General features: G+C 49.1%; 1 protein-coding gene across 2 annotated transcripts in view; it reads left to right on the top strand.

Annotated features, from left to right (window-relative positions):
* The window catches only part of MYO1G (myosin IG), an 80,933-nt gene extending 60,085 nt beyond the window's left edge, over positions 1–20,848 (top strand). For both annotated transcript variants that reach the window (XM_060281037.2, XM_088654451.1), the window contains exon 22: positions 19,805–20,848. In XM_060281037.2, coding sequence (XP_060137020.2) covers positions 19,805–19,961 — 157 coding nt within the window. In that variant the 3' untranslated portion in view covers positions 19,962–20,848. The remainder of the gene's footprint in view (positions 1–19,804) is intronic.
* The last annotated feature ends 3,001 nt before the right edge of the window (positions 20,849–23,849 follow it).

Genomic DNA, 23,849 nt, shown 5'->3' on the forward strand with positions numbered 1-23,849 from the left:
TTCCCCGAGCCGAGCTCCTGCTCGTGTCGGCAGAAGGCCTCCAGAGATAGTGGCAAGTCCCAGCAGAAGTGGACATCACACTTTGGCACGTGCTAGAGCAGCCTCTTTATCTATAAGGCCAGAAGCTCCTGTGTGTATTTTTAATTATGGATGGAAATAAATAGTGCATAATTAACGCAAGCCGCATGAAATTTGTGCGAGGAGGCTGGACGTGTTGCACGTCCCCCCGCGACGCCGTTTGTGCCGTTTCCAAGTGCGAGACTCGAAGCGACAGCTCTCTCTCACCTGTTAGCGGAGTCTTTAATTTGCACTTCTTAAGATTTGGCAGCGGAAAACGTGTCCTGACAAAATGAAGGTGCTACTGTCAAGGAGGAAATTGCCCCCATCTGTGGGGCACAAAGCTCGTGCCCATTTATTATTTTTTACTTATAATTCTTTTGCCATAAGGGGCAAGGGTGGGTTACAGCAACACACATAGAATCGTAGAGTTGGAAGGGACACCAAGGGTCATCTAGCTCTCTGCTGTTTTAATAATTCTGCACAGCCCTGCTCTATCCTGAGAAGTACAGCTTCCGTACCACACACATAAACCATACGTGAGCACGCTCTGTATGGCGCAGTGATAGAAGGCAAGCAGAAGCTTTTGTGGGAGATGGTTTTTCCTTTAAATTCTCAAAAAATACATTTGGTAAATGAGCGCACAAAGTCAAAAGTCCTTTAGTGACAGTAGGTATACGGGTGGTGCTGTGGGTTAAACCACTGAGCCTAGGGCTTGCTGATCAGAAGGTTGGTGGTTCGAATCCCCGCGACAGGGCAAGCTCACGTTATTCGGTCCCAGCTCCTGCCAACTTAGCAGTTCGAAAGCACATCAAAGTGCAAGTACAGTGGTACCTCGGGTACAAACGCGTCAGGTTACAAACGCTTCAGGTTACAAACTCCGCTAACCCAGAAATAGTGCCTCAGGTTAAGAACTTTGCTTCAGGATGAGAACAGAATCGTGCTCCAGCAGCAGGGCGGCAGCAGGAGGCCCCATTAGCTAATGTGGTGCTTGTGTAGATAAATAGGTACCACTCCGGCGGGAAGATAAACGGCGTTTCCGTGCGTTTCTCTGGTTCGCCAGAAGTGGTTTAGTCAAGCTGGCCACATGACCCGGAAGCTGTCTGCGGACAAACGCTGGCTCCCTCGGCCTATAGAGCGAGATGAGCGCCGCAACCCCAGAGTCGTATGCAACTGGACCTAACAGTCAGGGGTACCTTTACCTTTAGGTATACATTTCGATATATATGTATTTTGTTTTTCTAGTTTGATCAAAATTATTTATTATTTCATAACAGGTAGATAGTTAAGAGCTTAGGCGACTTCAGCAGCGGGCGCCTGGCACCCCCCAGAATTCAGCGCCCACACCCCTTGCGCCCCTGGGTAAAGACGGCCCTGGGTCCTGCCCTCTGGAACAGAGAAAACAAGCTTGCTCCATCTTCCATGTGACAGCCCTTTAGATATTTGAAGATGGCTAAGCTTTCCCCCCCTCTTCCTCAAAGCTGGAACGTGTGAACATCCCATGAAGCCGAATGTTGGAAGATTCAGGGCAGAGAAAAGAAGGTCATTCTTCGCACAGTTAAACTATGGAACTCCCTGCCACAGGAGGCAGTGACGGCCACCAACCCGAATGGGTTTAAAAGGGAAAATCCATGGAACAAAAGGCTAACAGTGGCTGCTAGTCGTGGTGGCCCCATTCTGTCTCACTCAGAGGCAGCATGGGAATCTCAGGTGGGCAGAAGGCTTTGTCCTCCTTGCGTCTCACTGGCCACTGGGTAGTAGGCCTTTGGCTTCATCTCCAGGGCTCTTTGTGTTTTTAACTCCCCAGTTCTTAACGCCTGCTTTCGTTTTGCTGTCCGGCATTCTGGGGTCGCAGCTAGAATTCGAACTCTGCCCTCCTGAGCTTTCGCAGCTCCTTGCGGGTTTTGGGTCGGCTGCAAAGTCCGTGATGGAGCCTCTTCCTCTCTAAAGCCAGAGCAGGAAACTTGATTGTCCCACTTTGCAGATGCCTGGGACATGGTTGCTAGGGAACTGCCAGAAAGCTCATTAACAGCTGAGATTAAGCAGTGAGCCTGGAAGGATGCAGAAAGAGAAAGAATGAAAGAGAGGTGAAGAAAAGGAAGGAAGGTGTTGAGCTGAGGGAGGGTGCAGTGAGAGGAGAGAGGGAGAGAAAGAGGAGGGAGGGAGCTCTCACAAGCACTGAAACTGCATCGGGGCCCTGGCCAGTGCATTTTTATTTATTTTATTGCATTTATATCAGACCTCCCCCCCCCCCCCGTTGTTGTTGTTTAGTCGTTTAGTCGTGTCTGACTCTTCGTGACCCCATGGACCATCGCACGCCAGGCACTCCTGTCTTGCACTGCCTCCCGCAGTTTGGTCAAACTCATGTTGGTGGCTTCGAGAACACTGTCCCACATTCTCATCCTTTGTCATCCCCTTCTCCTAGTGCCCTCCATCTTTCCCAACATCAGGGTCTTTTCCAGGGAGTCTTCTCTTCTCATGAGGTGGCCAAAGTATTGGAGCCTCAGCTTCAGGATCTGTCCTTCCAGTGAGCACTCAGGGCTGATTTCCTTCAGAATGGATAGGTTTGATCTTCTTGCAGTCCGTGGGACTCTCAAGAGTCTCCTCCAGCACCATAATTCAAAAGCATCAATTCTTCGGCAATCAGCCTTCTTTATGGTCCAGCTCTCACTCCCCCCCCCAAAGGAGCTCAAAGTGGCATACATGGTTCTCCCCCTCCCATAGCTGCCAAGTTCTCCCTTTTTTTAAGGGAAATTCCTTCATGCTGAATAGGCTTCCTCGAGAGAAAAGGAAAAACTTGGCAGCTATGCCCCCTCCTCATTTAATGCCCACAACAACCCTGTGAGGTAGGCTAGGCTGAGAGGCAATGAGCTTCACGGATGACGGGATTTGAACCCTGGTTTCCCAGGTCCTAGGCTGGCGCTCTAACCCACAGCTTTCCAAACTTTTCATGTTGGCGACCTGCGTCATTTCGCAACACAGTCATTCAGTTTTACCAGACCCAGGAGGAGCGTGGGGAGCGTTCACACTGCAGCCCAACACACTAACGTGTCGCGACACACAGTTTGGAAAGCTCTGCTCTAACCACTAGGCCACACTGGCTCTCGTGGTGCCTCTCTTTATAGAGTCCTTCCCCACTGTGAGGCCTTCCAGATGTTTTGGACTACAAATCCCACCAGCCACAACCACAGCTGTCTGTGGCTAATGGGAGTTGTAGTTGAAAAACGTCTGAAGGGCAATAGCTTGGAAGAGACCTCTCTTCTCCTCGCTTATCATTCTTCCTTTTGCATCAATGAAAACACAACATCAGGGATCCAGAGAGAGCTATGGATTTCCACATAAACTCAGCTGAATCTCATTCTATCCTAGTGAGCCACAGTCTCTTTTAATGAACTAATGGTCCTGAATGGGGTAACTGTGCCCCTGAAGGACCAGGTGCGCAGCCTGGGAGTCATTTTGGATGTCCATGGAGGCACAGGTCAATTCTGTGTCCAGGGCAGCTGTTTACCAGCTCCATCTGGTACGGAGGCTGAGACCCTACCTGCCGGCAGACTGTGTAGCCAGAGTGGTGCATGCTCTGGTTATCTCTCGCTTGGACTACTGCAATGCGCTCTACGTGGGGCTACCTTTGAAGGTGACCCGGAAACTGCAATTAATCCAGAATGCAGCAGCTAGACTGGCGACTGGGAGCGGCCGCCGAGACCATATAACTCCGGTCCTGAGAGATCTACACTGGCTCCCAGTATGTTTTCGAGCACAGTTCAAAGTGTTGGTACTGACTGTTAAAGCCCTAAACGGCCTCAGTCCTGTATACCTGAAGGAGCGTCTCCACCCCCATCATTCAGCCCGGACACTGAGATCCAGCACCGAGGGCTTTCTGGCGGTTCCCTCATTGCGAGAGGTGAGGTTGCAGGGAACCAGACAAAGGGCCTTCTTGGTAGTGGCACCCACTCTGTGGAACGCCCTCCCATCAGATGTCAAAGAGATAAACAACTACCTGACATTTAGGAAACATCTGAAGGCAGCCCTATCTAGGGAAGTTTTAAATGTGTGACATTTTAATGTATTTTAATCTTTGTTGGAAGCCGCCCAGAGTGGCTGGGAAAGCCCAGCCGGATGGGCAGGGTACAAATAATAAATTATTATTATCATTATTATTACTTAAGGGGGGAAAAGGGGGATTACCTAGAATTACTTCTCGGTGGTTGCGCCTGCCCTGTGGAACGCCCTCCCAGCAGATGTCAAGGCAATAAGCAATTATCTTACTTTTAAAAGACACCTGAAGGCGACCCTGTTTAGGGAAGTTTTGTAATGTTTGATGCTGTATTCTGTTTTTAATATTCTGTTGGAAGCCGCCCAGAGTGGCTGGGGAAACCCAGCCAGATGGGCGGGGTATAAATAATAATATATTATTACCTTATTATTATTATTATTATTATTATTATTATTATTATTATTAAATGAGCTAAAGATTTCCAAAGAGCTGATTTTTTTTTTAAAAAAACATAAATAAGAACACATTTTTTAAAAAAATCAATCCAAAATTAAAGTTAACAGAACAGCCAGCTAACCTCCCCCCTTTCCCTACCCTACCAGGTCTGAAGAGCAAACACAAGATGCTCTGCTCAGTTAGCTGGGTGAAGCCACAGACCCATTTCACTGTGCTGAACTAGGACCTGGGCGACCAGGGTTCAAATCCCCACTTGGCCAGGAAGCTGTGTGGGTGGTGATCTTAGGAGCCAGTCACAGCTCCTCTCAGCCTACCTCTCAGGGTTGTTGTGGGGATTAAATGAGGAGAGGGAGGGCCGTGCCTGTCACCTTGAGCTCCTTGCAGAAAAAGGTGGGGTATGGATACAATAAAAGGAAAAAAAAACTATGAAAAAATTAATTTCATGGCCACTGGTCCCATCACCTCCTGGCAAATAGAAGGGGAAGAAATGGAGGCAGTGAGAGATTTTATTTTCTTGGGTTCCTTGATCACTGCAGATGGTGACAGCAGTCACGAAATTAAAAGACGCCTGCTTCTTGGGAGAAAAGCAATGACAAACCTAGACAGCATCTTAAAAAGCAGAGACATCACCTTGCCAACAAAGGTCCATATATTTAAAGCTATGGTTTTCCCAGTAGTGATGTATGGAAGTGAGAGCTGGACCATAAAGAAGGCTGATTGCTGAATAATTGATGCTTTTGAATTATGGTGGTGGAGGAGACTCTTGAGAGTCCCACGGACTGCAAGAAGATCAAACCTCTCCACTCTGAAGGAAATCAGCCCTGAGTGCTCCCTGGAAGGACAGATCCTGAAGCTGAGGCTCCAAGACTTTGGCCACCTCATGAGAAGAGAAGACTCCCTGGAAAAGACCCTGATGTTGGGAAAGATGGAGGGCACTAGGAGAAGGGGATGACAAAGGATGAGAATGTGGGACAGTGTTCTCGAAGCCACCAACATGAGTCTGAGCAAACTGCAGGAGGCAGTGGAAGACAGGAGTGCCTGGCGTGCTCTGGTCCATGGGGTCACGAAGAGTCGGACATGACTAAACAACAACAATGGATGCAATAAATAAATAAATGTACCCAGCTTGTCCAATCCAAATGGGTTTTTTCTTTCTTTCTCAGCCTGAAATGGCAAAGGAGTGGAAGCAAGATGGGGCAACCCCATTGTCAGGACAGCACCCTCTAAAAACACCCTTTCATCACCATTTGTCACCTGGTGAGGGTGCCTGGTCAAGCGCCTCTGTATCATAGTCTAGGTAGAGAGAGTTCTGCTTTTTTTTTAGTTCGGAGAAATGGCAAGGGAGAGGCGTCATGTCTGAAGTTTGTAAAAAATTTCATGGTGTGGACAAAAATGGATGGAGGAAAGCTTTTAGAAGACATCTGAAGGCAGCTCTGTTTAGGGAAGCTTTTAATGTTTAATAGATTATTGTATTTTAATATCCTTTTAGAAGCCGCCCAGAGTGGTATAAATAATAATAAATAATAATTATCATTATTATTATTACTATTATTAATTCTTATTATTTATTCTCATTATTTATTATTTCTCGCTCTCTCATTACACGAGAATTTGTGGGCATCCGGCGAAGATGAATGCTGGAAGATAAAAGGAAGCAGCATAGAATTAAACTGTGGAACTCAATGCTACAGGAGGCAGCGGTGGCCACCAACCTGGATGGCTTTAAAAGAGGATTAGGCACATTCTTGGAGGAGGAGAGAGGGCTCTCGATGGTTACTAGCCAGGATCGCTGTGCTCTGCCCCCACAGTCAGAGGCAGCAAGGGTTCTGGATTCCGGTTTCTGGAAGCCCCAGGATGAGGAAGTGCTATTGTGTTCAGATCCTGCCTGCAGGTTGGCCACTGTGATCAGCCACTCAAAGGTCACTGGCATGATGTGCTGGCCTTCTTATGTTCCTATCTGTGGCATGTGAGATGGCAAGCTGGCAAGCCGTAACCCCGCCATGCATTTACGTGAATGTGCACTCAAGGCCAGACGCGTCTGTTCCGCACACAGAAGTTTTTATTTCCTGAGATGCTCCGAGGAAGGAACACGGGGCCCAGGAGCACCTGAATCTTTTTCTCTTCTTCGAGTGGACAGTGGCTTTGGAGCGAAGCGTTTTCCAAACATCAAAACAGGCTGCGCTCGGTACGTTAAGCAGCAGGAGGTGGAGATGACTTGGCAAGCCCAGTTTGATCCTCAAAGCTGCTAGAGGATCAAAGTCACAAGGGATTGCCAAGTCATTGCAACTGATTCATCCGAGGGTTTGCTGTTGGCACAGGCAAAAACCTGCAGGTGTAATCCTGGGGGCGGGGGGGGGGGCGTTCTCGATGTAGGCAGGCCTGATGGAATCCTCTCGCTGTCCTGGCAGGTTGCAGACAGAAGGCCTCCGGGATGTGGCTTGGTTTATTGGTGTATCCCTTCAGGATATTTCTGTTCCACCTTTCTGCGTCAAAATTTTGAAGAGGGCTCACAAGGGTACGGTGAAAATAGCTGCAATGATACATGACAGAGACAGTGTGGTGCAGTGGTCAGAGTGCTGGACTATGACAGTTCTGGGCACCACAGTTCAAGAAGGATACTGACAAGCTGGAACGTGTCCAGAGGAGGGCAACCAAAATGGTCAAAGGCCTGGAAACAATGCCTTATGAGGAACGGCTTAGGGAGCTGGGTATGTTTAGCCTGGAGAAGAGAAGGTTAAGGGGTGATATGATAGCCATGTTCAAATATATGAAAGGATGTCATATAGAGGAGGGTGAAAGGTTGTTTTCTGCTGCTCCAGAGAAGCGGACACGGAGCAATGGATTCAAACTACAAGAAAGAAGATTCCACCTAAACATTAGGAAGACCTTCCTGACAGTAAGAGCTGTTCGGCAGTGGAATTTGCTACCAAGGAGTGTGGTGGAGTCTCCTTCTTTGGAGGTCTTTAAGCAGAGGCTTGACAGGCATATGTCAAGAATGCTTTGATGGTGTTTCCTGCTTGGCAGGGGGTTGGACTGGATGGCCCTTGTGGTCTCTTCCAACTCTATGATTCTATGATTCTATGACAGAGACAGTGTGGTGCAGTGGTCAGAGTGCTGGACTATGACTTGGGAGAGCAGGGTTCAAATTCCTGCTCAGCCGTGAAGCTCACTGGATGGTGAGCCTAGCTGAGAAAGAAAGAAACGCCAAAAGCCAAATCCCGAATAAAACAGCAATAGAAAAATTAAAACGATTACTTTCTGGAATAACGTCTTTTTTTAGACAACCAAGCAGAAATGCTTTAGGTTCCAAGGGTGTATCATAGCCTAGCAAGAAAGAATATTCAACCTTATAACTTCTATCAAGATTATAATAGCTCATCTTCCTCCCCAAGCTTGGCAGCTGGTGGGACATTCCAGAGTCCTATTGAAAGCTGGGACGTTCTTCTGTAATTCCAGGACGCCCTGGGAAAATTGGGGTGGTTGCTGGGTATGTGTCACGGTCCGGTCGGCGGGCGGTTGAAGCCCTGGCTGAGGACGTCAGGACCAGGGGCAAGATGGTGATGTAGAAGCAGGAGCAGGTGCAGGGCTGAGGGTCCAGCAGCAGGCAGTCGCAGGGTCAAGGAGCAAGGCAGAGGCGAAGGTCTGGGAGTCGAGAAGCAAGGCGTCGGCAAGGCAAAGGTCCAAGGGTCGAGGAGCAAGGTGTCGGCAAGGCGAGGGTCCAAGGGTCGAGGATCAAGGTGTCGGCAAGGCGAGGCTCCAAGGAGCAAGGCGCCGGCAAGGCAAGGGTCCAAGGAGCAAGAGGCCAGATGCAACCAGGCAGGGATAGTGTTGCTGTGGCAAAGAACTGAAGGGAAATGCTGAGCTTTTATCCCTCCCAGCTCCTGCCACCAGGTGCAGTGAGGTATCAAGTGGCCTCACCTGAGTGACCACTCCTTGCCTCTCCAGCACAAGCTGAGGCAGGCCCCAGTCCTGCAAAGCACTACAGGCCCCAGAGCCTGACTCCTGCCCATACTCCTGACAGTGTGTTGCAGCAACCATCACAAGTAGAACAGGCTGTCTGCTTTAAGCATGGGTGGGAGAACTCAGATCTGCAAGGCTGCTGGTCGCTGGTGCTACCAACCATGCCGTCTCCTCCAGGTATCTCCAGGGCAAACTTCGCGCTGAGCCTTGAAGCCGTGTTATATCTCTGCGGCAGCTGCAGAGGGCAGCTTCGTTCTCCCATCCAAAGCCGCCGGTCTGTGAATAGTGCCATGGATTCCCATAAGAGCCCCTTTGTTCGCCCTGGTGGCATGTCAGCTGCCTGGGGCTGCTTGCTCCCAGTCACATCCGGGGGTCCTGCGGTTCTTTGATCTGCTTGGGCTCCTGGCTTGAGAGCAGTACATGTGAAAAGGATCTAGGAGTCTTGGTAGACCACAAACTTGACATGAGTCAGCAGTGTGATGCAGCAGCTCAAAAAGCCAATGCAATTCTGGGCTGCATCAATAGGAGTATAGCATCTAGATCTAGGGAAGTAATAGTACCACTGTATTCTGCTCTGGTCAGACCTCACCTGGAGTACTGTGTCCAGTTCTGGGCACCACAGTTCAAGAAGGATACTGACAAGCTGGAACCTGTCCAGAAGAGGGCAACCAAATTGGTCAAAGGCCTGGAAATGATGCCTTATGAGGAACGGCTTAGGGAGCTGGGTATGTTTAGCCTGGAGAAGAGAAGGTTAAGGGGTGATATGATAGCCATGTTCAAATATATGAAAGGATGTCATATGGAGGAGGGAGAAAGGTTGTTTTCTGCTGCTCCAGAGAAGCGGACACGGAGCAATGGATTCAAACTACAAGAAAGAAGATTCCACCTAAACATTAGGAAGAACTTCCTGACAGTAAGAGCTGTTCGGCAGTGGAATTTGCTACCAAGGAGTGTGGTGGAGTCTCCTTCTCTGGAGGTCTTTAAGCAGAGGCTTGACAGGCATATGTCAAGAATGCTTTGATGGAGTTTCCTGCTTGGCAGAGGGTTGGACTGGATGGCCCTTGTGGTCTCTTCCAACTCTAGGATTCTATGATTCCTCTGTCAGGGTGCCTCCTTCCTTGGACAGGGAGGAGAGAACACAGGTGGGTCCTTGCAGACAGGTAGTAGCGTGAGAGCAGCAGAGGAGCCCTGAAGGATCAGGCCCAGGGGCCCCGTCTAGCCCAGAATCCTGCTCTCATAGGGGCCGACCAGATGCCCATTAAGGGGAAACCACCAAGCAGGATTCGAACTCAAGAGCCCGCTCTCCCCTTCTGTAAATTCCCGCAAATGGTCCTCAAAAGCTTTGCTGCCTCCAGCTGTGGGAGCAGAGCAATCGCCATCATGCCTGGCAGCCATCAACGGCCTCAACTTAGCCATGAACTTTTGGACAGTAAGAGCAATTCAACAGGGGAACGGTCTCCCTCGGGAGGTTGCGAACTCTGCTTCCTTGGAGGTTTTTAAGCGGAGGTTGGGGGGGACAAAGTCATGGACGCTTTAATTGAGATTCCTGCACCCCAGGGCGTGGACCAATGGGTGTCCTTTCCAACTCTACAACTCTATAATTCTGTGAATTTGCCTAATCATCTTTTAAAGCCATCCAAGTTGGAGGCTATTGCTGCTTCCTGTGGAAGGGAGTTCCACAGTCTGCGCCGCACGAAGGAGTCCTTACTTTTATCCAACCCGAATCTTCCGGCATTCTGCTTCACTGCGTGCCCATGAGTTCTTGTTTCACAAGAGAGAGAGAGAGAGAGAAGGGCCCATGTGAAAACGTGCCCTCCGCTTGAAAACACTTTGTGGTTGCGATGAGTCGGCAGTGTGGGAAAGGAACTCTGTGCATGCACAGGTGCCCTGGGCTGGCTGGGGCTGGCGGGAGTTGGCATTCAAAGGGCTTTAGCTTTTGGAAGGCTGGCCCAGATGAACTCCTTCCTCTCTTAACACCTTTGGGCTCCACCCGTGAACCTATACTTCAGCACTTAATGCTCTCTCTCTCTCTCTCTCTCTCTCTCTCTCTCTCTCTCTCTCTCTCTCTCTCTCTCTCTCTCGTGCTCCCCGTCCCATTGAAAGCATGAGAGGCCCATCAGGCAGGGGGACGATTGCAAAAGACAGATGTCCTCACCGACCGCAGGGCAGAGTGGAGGGAATCAATTACCCAGTCTCTAAAGACTTAGGTCAAGTCTGGGGGCCGTCAGAGGTCGCCTTCCAGATGGCTAGACGTGTGTGTCTCGAGAACAGAGGGGCGACTTGCTTTGTAAGGTGAGAAGGCGGCCCTCGAAGGAAATCCCCCTTCGAGGCGGCTCAATGAATCAAAGCACCGATCCCCACCCAATAACCCTCGCTCAGAAAAAGGGGCGTCCCACGGAGCTCTATTGTACACTTCCCTGCTTGGGCGCTCTCTTTAGCGCTCAGCAAGCCCACCAGCTGAAAGGTTTACAGCAATCTATATTATCAAGCAGGAAAACGGGACTGAGGGAGGGGGAATCACAGAGCTGGTGATTTTGCTAAGTCCCCAAGACACCTGAATTAGCAGCACAAAACGCCCCGAGATTTGAAACTCCCCAAGATCTGGCCGCCAGAAAGTTTGCTGTGTTGCCTCCATTGGTTCTGGTGTGGCCGGCCGGCCCTACAAGGCCTCCTCTCCCTCAGGGCTGTCTTAAGCATATCCGGCGCTGTGGTGCAAAGATCCCTCTGGCGCCCCCCCCCGATCCTTCTCAGAGTTGGTGACCTTTTTTTAGGGAGGGAACACCAGCAGCGGCGGAGGAAGCCTCTTGGGACGGGACGGCACTGTCGGCCACGCGTGCCTAGCTTTGTGGGGCTGGAGGAGGTGGGCAGCGGCTGGAGGGCGGCTCCTCTGGCGGGGAAGAGGCAGAGACTGGATGTGGCGCCTCCCAGCTCAGCTGGCCGCTTCGTGCTGCGGTGGCCACGGCAGGCGGAGGCTCCGGGCACGGCGCTGCTTCGGCGCGGCGTGGCGGAGGCGGGCGAGGGCGGCGAGTGGGCCCCGTGGAGATCCACGGCACCTGATGCCCGGCTCAAAGACGAAACCGGCTAGCAGGAGGGACGCCGTGTGTGCCTGCGCCTCAACCCATTGGCCGAGCGAGCACACCAAGCGAGCGGGTCTGCGCCAAGTGAGCGAGGGTGCGTGCGCCACTCCCGCTGAGTGTTGGCTCAGGTTTTTCCCCTTTTAGCCTTCTGGCGCCCCACAGAATTCGGCACCTGCAGGCTAAAGGGGAAAAAACTGAGCCAACGCTTACTCAGCACGCTCGTTCGGTGTTCCCCGGACTCTCGCCTGTTGCCCTCTAGAACTTGGCGCCCTGGTGCCCCGCACCACTAGCGTCTATGGGAAAGATGGCCCTGCTCTCCCCTCCTGTTGTCACCTGGGGGGCAGCCATCCCCTCAGCAAGAGAAATGAGAAGCGACAAGACTCACTCCATCCTCTTTGCTGGAGGCCCAACTCCTCCTGCCCCTGAACTCTGTAAGCCGCTAGGTTATAGGAAGAACTGTTTAGAAACCGAGGTTTTAATTTTCCTCTTCCCTCCCTGCCACTCTCCCCTTGTATGTCATGGAGGTTGCAAGCCGGCGGGTAAAGGCAGTCTTGATTTGATTGTATGTCAGCCGCCTTGGGAGGGCCGAGGAGCGGGCTACCAATGCGCCAATTAAATAAGTAAATATTCAAGTACCAACCAACTTTAATCACAGAATTACAGAGATGGGAGGGACGTGGCCCCTCCAGGTGGAAAATTATGCGGTGACATTAAAGAAAGCATCACAGGACAAAGGGATGATGTGTGGATTGATCCAATATAAATCCGCTGCTAATTATTGTGTCAGTATATTCACCCACCCACCCACCCCAAACCCCCACCAGCTGGGAGAGACACCCTTGCACTATAGTGCAACTTCTGTCTGTGCTCCCCAGTGGTGTAATTTTATTCCTTCTGCAGCAGGGCCCCTCTCTCCAGCACCCTAGAGTCACTCAATCATCACAGAAGGGGAGCTTTTCAGCCATGGAGAAAGAGCCTTCTTGCTCTTTGTGCAAGGAGGCAAGTTGGTTGCTGAGAACGGGCTCCTAGGCCCCCTCTGGGGAAGGCGTGAGCTGAGAATGCCGAGAAGTCATTCTGGATGCTTCAGAGCTAAGTGTTTAGGAATCCCAAAAGCACCAGGTGCTTCCGTTTTCGAGAGAACAGGGTTCAAATTCTGCTACGTGCAACGGGACAACTTAAGTCGCTCCGAAACAAGATATTGTTGTTGTTGTTGTTGTTGTTGTTGTTGTTGTTTAGTCGTTTAGTCGTGTCCGACTCTTCGTGACCCCATGGACCATAGCACGCCAGGCACTCCTGTCTTGCACTGCCTCCCGCAATTTGGTCAAACTCATGTTCGTAGCTTCGAGAACACTGTCCAACCATCTCGTCCTCTGTCGTCCCCTTCTCCTAGTGCCCTCCATCTTTCCCAACATCAGGGTCTTTTCCAGGGAGTCTTCTCTTCTCATGAGGTGGCCAAAGTATTGGAGCCTCAGCTTCACGATCTGTCCTTCCAGTGAGCACTCAGGGCTGATTTCCTTAAGAATGGATAGGTTTGATCTTCTTGCAGTCCATGGGACTCTCAAGAGTCTCCTCCAGCACCATAATTCAAAAGCATCAATTCTTCGGCGATCAGCCTTCTTTATGGTCCAGTTCTCACTTCCATACATCACTACTGGGAAAACTATACGGACCTTTGTCAGCAAGCTGATGTCTCTGCTTTTTAAGATGTTGTCTAGGTTTGTCATTGCTTTTCTCCCAAGAAGCAGGCATCTTTTAATTTTGTGACTGCTGTCACCATCTGCAATGATCAAGGAGCCAAGAAAGTAAAATCTCTCACTGCTCCAATATAAGATATTGGAGCACTGCAAATCGCTTGCCCGTGGGCACGCACAGAGAATAGCAGATCCAGCCGAAAGGCAACTCCTGGGAATCTGCGCTGAGCGTTGCAATGCATCTTAAGTTACCATTGTCGTGTAATTATAAGGTGGTTGCATAATCTCGGCAGGGGTCTGGCTGGGAGGGGGCGTCGCTGCAACTTTGAAGAAGGGATTGAATCATAGAATCATAGAGTTGGAAGAGACCACGAGGGCCATCCAGTCCAACCCCCTGCCAAGCAGGAAACACCATCAAAGCATTCCTGACAGATGGCTGTCAAGCCTCTGCTTAAAGACCTCCAAAGAAGGAGACTCCACCACACTCCTTGGCAGCAAATTCCACTGCCGAACAGCTCTTACTGTCAGGAAGTTCTTCCTAATGTTTAGGTGGAATTTTCTTTCTTGTAGTTTGAATCCATTGCTCCGTGTCCGCTTCTCTGGAGCAGCAGAAAACAACCTTTCTCCCTCCTCTATATGACATCCTTTTATATATTTGAACATGGTTATCATATCACCCCTTAACCTTCTCTTCTCCAGGCTAAACATACCCAGCTCCCTAAGCCGTTCCTCATAAGGCATCGTTTCCAGGCCTTTGACCATTTTGGTTGCCCTCTTCTGGACACGTTCCAGCTTATCAGTATCCTTCTTGAACTGTGGTGCCCAGAACTGGACACAGTACTCCAGGTGAGGTCTGACCAGAGCAGAATACAGTGGTACTATTACTTCCCTTGATCTAGATGCTATACTCCTATTGATGCAGCCCAGAATTGCATTGGCTTTTTTAGCTGCTGCATCACACTGCTGACTCATGTCAAGTTTGTGGTCTACCAAGACTCCTAGATCCTTTTCACATGTACTGCTCTCAAGCCAGGTGTCTCCCATCCTGTATTTGTGCCTTTCATTTTTTTTGCCCAAGTGTAGTACTTTACATTTCTCCTTGTTAAAATTCATCTTGTTTGCTTTGGCCCAGTTGTCTAATCTGTTAAGGTCATTCTGAAGTGTGATCCTGTCCTCTGGGGTGTTAGCCACCCCTCCCAATTTGGTGTCATCTGCAAACTTGCTCAGGATGCCCTCAAGCCCATCATCCAAGTCATTGATAAAGATGTTGAACAAGACTGGGCCCAAGACAGAACCCTGTGGCACCCCACTAGTCACTACTCTCCAGGATGAGGAGGAGCCACTGATGAGCACCCTTTGGGTTCGGTCAGTAAGCCAGTTACAAATCCACTGAATGGTAGCATTGTCTAGCCCACATTTTACCAGCTTCTTTACAAGAATATCATGGGGCACCTTGTCAAAGGCCTTGCTGAAATCAAGATAGGCTACATCCACAGCGTTCCCTTCATCTACCAGGCTTGTAATTCTGTCAAAAAATGAGATCAGATTAGTCTGACATGACTTATTTTTCAGGAACCCATGCTGACTTTTAGTGATCACAGAGTTTCTTTCTAGGTGCTCACAGACTGTTTGCTTAATGATCTGCTCTAGAATCTTTCCTGGTATTGATGTCAGGCTGACTGGGCGGTAATTGTTTGGGTCCTTTCTTTTCCCCTTTTTGAAAATTGTTTTATTATGTTCTTCTATTTGTTGGAAGCCACGCAGAGTGGCTGGGGTAATGGAGTCAAGTGGGCAGGGTACAAATAATAGAATTATTATTATTATTATTATTATTATTATTATTATTATTATTATTCTGTGGCGCTTCTGAATTTGCTTCCAGACTGAATTTGCTTCCAGACTTCCAGGTCCTCGCCTTCCAACATCCTGCTGCCATATTTGGACTGCAGGAAGAAGCATTTGGACCCAGTTGCCATGGTTCTTGCTTAGTGCCCGGTTGCCGTGGCAACGGTTGGCCAGGAAGAGACAAGTTTAGACGTGGGTTAAAATGATCTGCTCTGTCTGCCGAGGGTGGGGGTGGGGGGCGGATTCTCCACCACAAGATGCGTTTCGGAATTTTAAATATTTTTTAAATTGCATTTCTATCACACCTTTTCACTCTCCAAGGAGCTCGAGGTGGCAAAAATGGTTCTCTTTCACACACACACACACACACACACACACACACACACACACACACACACCATTTAATTCCCACAACAGCCCCGTGGGGGTAGGTTAGGCTGAGAGGCAGCGAGCCTCATGGCCGAGTGTGGATTTGAACCCTGGTCTCCCCAGGTCCTAGGCCAACACTCTAACCAATAGGCCACACTGGATATCTGCTAACTGGACCTTCTTGGGTACCAACATCATGCTTAAGCAGGTTGCAGTAGATCGACTTGGGACGTCCCAGCTCCATCAGTGGCCCAAAGGTGCTGAAAGGAAGACACGCCCCCCCCCCTGTTCAGGGCAATAGGCAGTAGGAGATCAGGACCTCTTTAGCTGGCTCAGTTGGTACAGCGTGAGACTCAGGGTCATGGGTTCAAGTCCTACGTTGGGCATAAGATTACCCTTGTGGTCCCTTCCAACTCTATGATTCTATGATCTAATATCATTCAAAGTAACCCCCCCAGCAGTTCAGACCTGCTTAATATAGACCAGTGTTTCCCAAACTTTTTTTCAGGCCAGGTTCCATAAATTCATGCCCAGTTCCCCCTACCCTACAAAAATATAGCTGACAGATAAAGAATTTGAAGTTTTCTTTCTCTTTCTTTCCATCTTTTTTCATTTTCTTCCCCTCTTTCCCCCGCTTTCGCTGCTCATTATTTTTTCTTTCTTTCTTTCCCCCAACTCTCTTTCTGCTCAGTGTTTTTATTTAGACCAGCTATTCAGTCTTGGTAAAAACCTATCTGATATTAATCTCCATAACTCCCCCCCCTGTTATTTCGATAAAATTTGTTCAGAATATCAGCTTGCGCGACCCACCAAGGAAGATAATAACATGGCAAAATTTAAAACGGTTAACGGCATGTTTATTCAGAATGCAATTAAAATTATTTAGTTTACTTAATTAGAGAAAACTGATGCACTTGGAACAGTGACCGTCTGATAGTCCTTCACACCCCCAGCACTTCCCTGATGCCCCCCCTCACCTCTTAAAGGTAAAGGTAAAGGGACCCCTGACCATTAGGTCCAATCGTGACCGACTCTGGGGTTGCGCGCTCATCTCGCATTATTGGCCGAGGGAGCCGGCGTATAGCTTCCAGGTCATGTGGCCAGCATGACAAAGCCGCTTCTGGCGAACCAGAGCAGCACATGGAAACGCCGTTTACCTTCCCGCTGTAGCGGTTCCTATTTATCTACTTGCATTTTGACGTGCTTTCGAACTGCTAGGTTGGCAGGAGCTGGGACCGAGCAACGGGAGCTCACCCTGTCACAGGGATTCGAACCGCCGACCTTCTGATCAGCAAGCCCTAGGCTCAGTGGTTTAACCCACTGCGCCACCTGGGTCCCCCTCACCTCTTAGTGCCCCCTAATTATGCCCCCACCTTATTTGGGAACCGCTGCTATAGGTTGCTAACAGGCTGAGGAAGAGAGGAATTACATTTCCCCAGGCAATAATAACACGGGTGATTTGGTTCCATCTCCCTCCACTCCGTTGAACTTGCTTTTATGGGGGTGGGTAACCTCCACAACGGGGGACGCGGGTGGCGCTGTGGTCTAAACCACTGAGCCTAGGACTTGCCGATCAGAAGGTCGGCGGTTCGAATCCCCGCGACGGGATGAGCTCCCGTTGCTCAGTCCCTGCTCCTGCCAACCTAGCAGTTCGAAAGCACGTCAAAGTGCAAGTAGATAAATAGGTACCATTCTGGCGGGAAGGTAAACGGCGTTTCCGTGCGTTGCTCTGGTTCGCCAGAAGCGGCTTAGTCATGCTGGCCACATGACCCGGAAGCTGTCTGCGGGCAAACGCTTGCTCCCTCGGCCAGTAAAGCGAGATGAGCGCCACAACCCCAGAGTCGTCCGCGACTGGACCTAACGGTCAGGGGTACCTGACCTCCGCAACAAACAAATACCAAGAGAGAATATTGTTGTGTTCTGCTCCTGAGTGCCCGAGCTCCATCGATGCCCCAAAGCTGTGGACCATCCACAGACCAATTAGCATCCCACCACTGGCACCACGCGGAGGTGGGGAGCTCAGGCTGGTTTTTCTTCAACCTGTTTTGGAGGTTTCGAAGCTGAGCGAGAGAGCAAATAAATGCCGGCCGGCCTTAACCTCTCCAAAAGTAACCTCCCTTGGGCTCAGGGGCGGGGGGAAGCAGCCGCAGACTGCTCCTTTGCAATAAGGGGGTCAGCAGGAGCAGAATGGGGTGGGGGGATTTTGTAAATGTGATGTGGTCCTCAAAGCCCATCCGATCCCCACCCCCAGCACTTTAGGCCTCATCCTACCAGCTCCCCTATGCAGGGGTGCCAACTTGGCCGCACGGCTGTGGATCCCTGGGGCCAGCGTGCATGGCCCTGGCATCGAAATTTGTGGGTGCCCGGCCCCCTCATGGGGAATTTTGTGGGTGCTCGGGCCCCCAGGAGTTGGCACCTATGGCCCCCATGCACTCCAAATTTTCCCATTCTTTCTTTTCATTGTCAATTCACACAAACACACACACACTATAAGCCCAACTCCTATCTTCTCTTAAAAAAGCAATTTATTAAATTTTCCAATAAACACATTAAACAATAACAAAACATTCAACAACATACACAACAACACACAATAATCAATAAACACACACAACCCCCCCTTTTAATATCTATTTAACTATCTCGGATTCTCTGTGCTCTGCCGAGCTTTGACTTCCCTCCCTCCCCCCATTCTGTTTTCTTATCCACTCCTATCTCACAGTTCCTTTACACCTTCTACTTAATGTCATTTCGTAGGATTTATTTCAGTCCTGCAAGTGTCTTTAAACTTCTACAGTTCCTCTCCATATAGTCCACAAATTTACTCCAGTCTTTTTGGAACCTTGCCTCTCCCTGGTTTCAGATCCTGCTAGTCAGCCTTGCTAATTCAGCATAGTCCATCATTTTCGTCTGCCACTCCTCAATCGTCGGTAACTCCTGCGTTTTCCATTTTTCAGCTAACAACTCCTATCTTCTCTGCATAACATAAGCCCTCCTGGTTGGGACCATTTTTCACCTGCTTTGTGTTGTTGTTGTTGTTGTTGTTGTGCCCTTCACCCTAAGGTGGGTTATGTTAAAACGCAATGTTGAACGTAAGTTTGGCATAAGTACTGTACCATCTAATTCTCCGGCGGCAGGATCTGTATTGCGGTTTGGGTTAACAGGATAATAGCCAATAAAAGTGCTTTTTAAAGAAACGGTTTGAAGCAACTTACAATCACAGAAATAAAGCGAGTCTTTAAAAGATTCAGGCTGAAGCGGTGCAGTTGCCGGAAGCTGCATCATGCCACGCTGGAAGGAGCTGGTTGGGAGTAAAAAAAAAAAGCCTGGAGGGCACCAGTTTGAGATTGCCAGTAACAGAACTGGCGCTGTTAATAGGTGTCACATGGGTGGCACTGTGGTCTAAACTACTGAGCCTAGGGCTTGCTGATCGGAAGGTGGGCATGGGTGAGCTCCCGTTGCTCAGTCCCTGCTCCTGCCCACCTAGCAGTTGGAAAGCACGTCAAAGTGCAAGTACTGTAGATAAATAGGTGCTGCGCCAGTGGGAAGGTAAACGGCGTTTCCATGTGCTGCTCTGGTTCGCCAGAAGCGGCTTAGTCATGCTGGCCACATGACCCGGAAGCTGTATGCCGGCTCCCTCGGCCAATAAAGCGAGATGAGCGCCGCAACCCCAGAGTCATCCGCGACAAAACCTAACGGTCAGGGGTCCCTTTACCCTTTACCTTTAATCCCCGTTCTGCAATAGTAAGAAATTGATATTTTTGTTTATTTATTTCATTTACACCCCACCCTCTCTCCAGCACCCATACATTAGGAAGACATTTCTCCTTCTTTCTATTTTCTGCATATACAGGGTTCTGACTTCTGCTGTGGCAAACCTAAATAGTTTAACCATCTTTTTCAGAACCTCCCTCCCTATTATTCCTGGGAGAAAACTTTTGGGAATAACCAATTTGAACCTTTTCTTCCATTCATCATGTATCATTTCCCCCAAAGCCTTTTTACATCTCTGCCACATATGCAGGCAGGGCCAAACCTGGCCCTCCAGATGTTTTGGGACTACAATTCCCATCGTCCCTGACCACCGGACCTGTTAGCTAGGGATGATGGGAGTTGTAGTCCCAAAACATCTGGAAGGCCAAGTTTGGCCATGCTTGACATATGGGGGGGGTAAGGCCCTTCAGTATGTTTACACTTCCAAAATTTACTTGACGCATTTTTATGCTTCTTAGCCATTTTTTACATTTGTGTTTCAAAGACAGTTAACTTTTTCATACTTCCCGGGAAGCAGTTTGAGCTCCTACCAAGGGTCACTCGTCCCTAAGACTTTCCCTCTTCCTTTCCCGTGTTTGCAGGACTAAGAGGGATCTCCGGGTACAGGTCTCAGACTGCATTCAGCTCAGCCTCCACGGACGGAAAAAACTGGTCTCTGTGGAGACGCGTGCAGAACAAGCCACCCCCGACTTCGCCAAGAGACGTGATGGCTTCGTGCTTTTCTGGCCGAGGAGATAAACGCTGGTAAACTTTGGATCACAGGACTTCATCCCGACAGCCCCTCTACAGAGAGTAAAAAGAATAATAATCAAGGCAGCTGTGTTTTTAGAATCGTGCAGCAAAGCATCGGTGCTTGGACTTCTAGTGTGGAGTAGGAACCCTATCAAACAAAAGGGAAGAAGTACCCGGCCTTAGATTCTTTCCGTCGTTCATGGATTTCCTCTATGCTAATCTGCATAGTAAAACTTGAAAGCCTCCTTATCGCCGCATTCACTGGCCAGAGCAAGGAGGGTCCCTCAGTTACTCTGACGCTCCTGCCGAGGGTGACATCATTCCTCCTTGCTCGGGGGTGGGGGGGGAGGGAGAATCCTGAAGCCACACTCCCCTGTGTTTTCCCCTTCAGTACGCCACGGGAGAATGAGCCGATATCCGCAGAGACCTGTGTGATGTGGATTATGAAAAGGGGAAGAGGCCGATTGGGTTGTGTTCCCTGGGACTGCATAGCTCTGGAGGCGAAAGCAAACTCGTGCTCTACTGCAGCGGTTCTCAAAGTGGGTGATTACGGGGGGGGGGGCAAGCAAGGAGGCAGGGAGGTACAAATGACGATCAGACTTTGAAAACCTGGACAGTTTTGTTGAGCGAATTAAACAGTTCTAATTGGATCTTGACTAAATGTTGCAACTAATTGTTACTGTTTTGAATTTTGCTGCATTATCTTTGTTAGTGCTTTTTCAAATGGGGTAGGAAAGGCAGCGCTGGGGGTGAGTTCATGGAACCAAAAGGCCCCCGAAAGTTTGGGAACCACTGCTCCGTTGCGCCTTCTAGTAAATAATGTTGGAAATGTTTTTATAAAAACTACAGAGCTGCAACCAGTTGTCTTTGTAATAAACAGTTTATTTACAAAATGTGTGGCTTGATTGTTGGTGTCAGTTACCCTGAGCCAAGCTCTCGCTGGGGAGGGCGGGGTATAAATAAAAAATTATTATTATTATTATTATTATTATTGATCAGGCATTATTGGGGGTGTAAAAGCAAGCAAAAAACATGAATAAAAGGAGCTGGTCTTTAAACATAAAAATTGCATATTAAAATAGGTGTCAGACTTACATGTCTGGGGAGGTCTGTGTAAACAAACTGGTTTTTTTGGGGGGCGCATCAAAAACAGTACAGCGAACTGCCTGATATCAATTGGCAGGGAGTTCCAGAGTGCGGAGTCAGGTGAGCATGAGATTCTTCATCTCAGGGTCATGGATTCGAGCCTCGTTTGGGACAAAAGATTCCTGCATTGCAGGGGGTTGGACTAGATGATCCTCGTGGTCCCTTTGAACCCTATGATTCTATTATTCTACTCTCTTGTGTTCAGAAGTGAAGGAGTGAGAAGCAGGCAGCAATATTACTGAGGGTTGTGGGTTGGTTTGTTTTTTTAAAATGTTATAAACCAGGAGCTCCTAAGAAGCCGAGGCTAAGTGAATCACCAAGAGCTGGAAATTGCCATTAATGACTATATGAATTTTCTTGCCTTTCTGGGGGGTAGGAGAGGAGCTATTTTGTCGCAAAGCATCTCTGGCTATGAGGGTTGGACACACCTGTTGGCCGATTCCCCACCCCTCGAACTTCCTCCTCCATACCAACCTCATCAGTCAGAAATGACATGTGCTTAGCAAGTACGTCGGAAGCTATGCGATGGCTCAACTCCTCACAGATATGAGTCAATCAACTCGAGGTCGCTCTGGCTGTGAACGCAAGGAGGAAAGTGGGCGGGGAGGAACCCAGGAGCCCTGTAATGGTCGGTGGCTCTCACTTGCCTGTCCCAGCCAATCTCCTGGCTTGAGCAGCTTGTGGGAAACACACAACTCGGCACTTCTCTTGTGAGCCGTAGTCAAAACAATTTCCTGGTAGTTCGCTGCCACCACCCTTTCTCACTTGCACCTGGCCAGAGAGCCCAAAAGGGATAGCTTCTCCGCCTTGTTACAAGGTTGCAAGCCTCTGACTACTCTTAATAAAGCAGGCAGAAATTCAACTGGTTTGGTTTCTTTACTCAAACCCAGGCACACTCACTTGTGCAGCCCAACACTCAGTATGCGACCAAATGGTCAAGGGACCGGACTAGTTGCCCCACCCTGAACAATACTCAAGGTCCAAACCAAAATATACCTTTTCAAGGCTTTATTAAAAAGTGTAAAACATACAACTTAAAAATTAGCAGTGCACATTTCTTGTGAGGTTACAGAGATCGCAAATAATAAACATAAGCAAACAAATTGCTCTAACTAAAGGATACATACGGTTACGCAGATATAACTTGTTGCAAAGCTTTCAGAAGGCGCAGCCCGCAGGCCCCCCTTCTCTTCTCACAGCTTCATACTCGCAGAAGCTCTGGCAAAATTGCAAGTGGCAAAATGCAAAGTTCTAATGCTAGAACTCCCAAGTTATGGGGAAAGGGTCAGGTGGGGTTCCGTTTTCCCACCAATGGAAATGAGGCTCCAATTAGCAGTTTACCAATGATTTCAGGTGTAGCCCATTTGTCTTCACCTGTCTTACTTCACACTCTGATCTAATACTAGCAGATAGTAAGACAATTCTCTCATTCCCTCCCAACTCATCAGGGTCAAGCCGACCCCAGGTGGACAGGATAGAGTGATTAAACCCCCTCCCATCCGTACCATAAGGAAATAGGGAACACCGGTGTTTCTTCTTCAGCCAAAGGCAATTACCACATTCCTTTGCAGGCAGCTAATTGGGGCTAGCAGAGAGGGACTTAGCAAGTTTTGTTAAAGGCCCAGCCTGCTCTTGCTGTCTCTCCCAGCATCCATTGCTCTTGACCAAGGATTCAGAGTTGTTCATACTATAACTCCCATGCCATATCCATGACAAGCCCACACCTAAACCAATAAGATGGAGCCCAGTGGGTTTATAGCCAAATGTGTTCTACTTAGAGTAGACCCATTCAAATGGATGACAGGTGACACAACTTGATGGCAGAAAGTGAGGAGGAATTAAACCAGTGTTTCTCAACCTTTTTTGGGCCAAGGCACACTTGTCCCATGAAAAAAATCACGAGGCACACCACCATTAAAAAAGTTAAAAGATTTAACTCTGTGCCACCCTATATTGACTATATAATTATGACTGTAAGAAACACTTGCCAATTGCCGTGTTGGTTGCAATCTCCTGTAATAAGGCTTCACAAGCCGCTGATTTCTCTGCCAGCACAATCCTTTGCTCAGCAAGTTTCAGGTTGAGCTCATCCAGCCAGCTTCTTTAAGTTTGTCTAAAACCACCCTCCCGTGGTGGTGGCTGTTGAGAGCTGCGCTCGCCCCGCGTCGTGACCCGGCCGGATTCCTTTCCGGCGGGTCAGTGGTGTTTATTGGCGGCCGCCAGGCACGTGACAATGCAAATCGCCCTTCTCGTCGCCTCACGTCGCGGCACACCAGCCAGCGTCTCGCGGCACACTAGTGTGCCGTGGAACAGCGGTTGAGAAACGCTGAATTAAAGAACCTCTTAATGAGGGTGAAAGAGGAGAGCGCAAAATATGGTCTGAAGCACAACATCAAAAAAAACCCAAGATCATGGCCACTGGTCCCATCACCTCCTGGCAAATAGAAGGGGAAGAAATGGAGGCAGTGAGAGATTTCAGTGAGACGCCTTCAGATGTCTTTTAAAAGTAAAATAATTGCTTATTGCCTTGACATCTGCTGGGAGGGCGTTCCACAGGGCAGGCGCCACCACCGAGAAGTAATTCTAGGTAATCCAATTTTCTCCCCCTTAAGTAATAATAATGATGATGATGATAATAATTTATTATTTGTACCCTGCCCATCCGGCTGGGCTTTCCCAGCCACACTGGGCAGCTTCCAACAAAGATTAAAATACATTAAAATGTCACACATTAAAAGCTTCCCTAAA

This window comes from Zootoca vivipara, chromosome 11 (genome assembly GCF_965207765.1).
Source record: "Zootoca vivipara chromosome 11, rZooViv2.hap1.1, whole genome shotgun sequence".
Taxonomy (NCBI): Eukaryota; Metazoa; Chordata; class Lepidosauria; order Squamata; family Lacertidae; genus Zootoca; species Zootoca vivipara.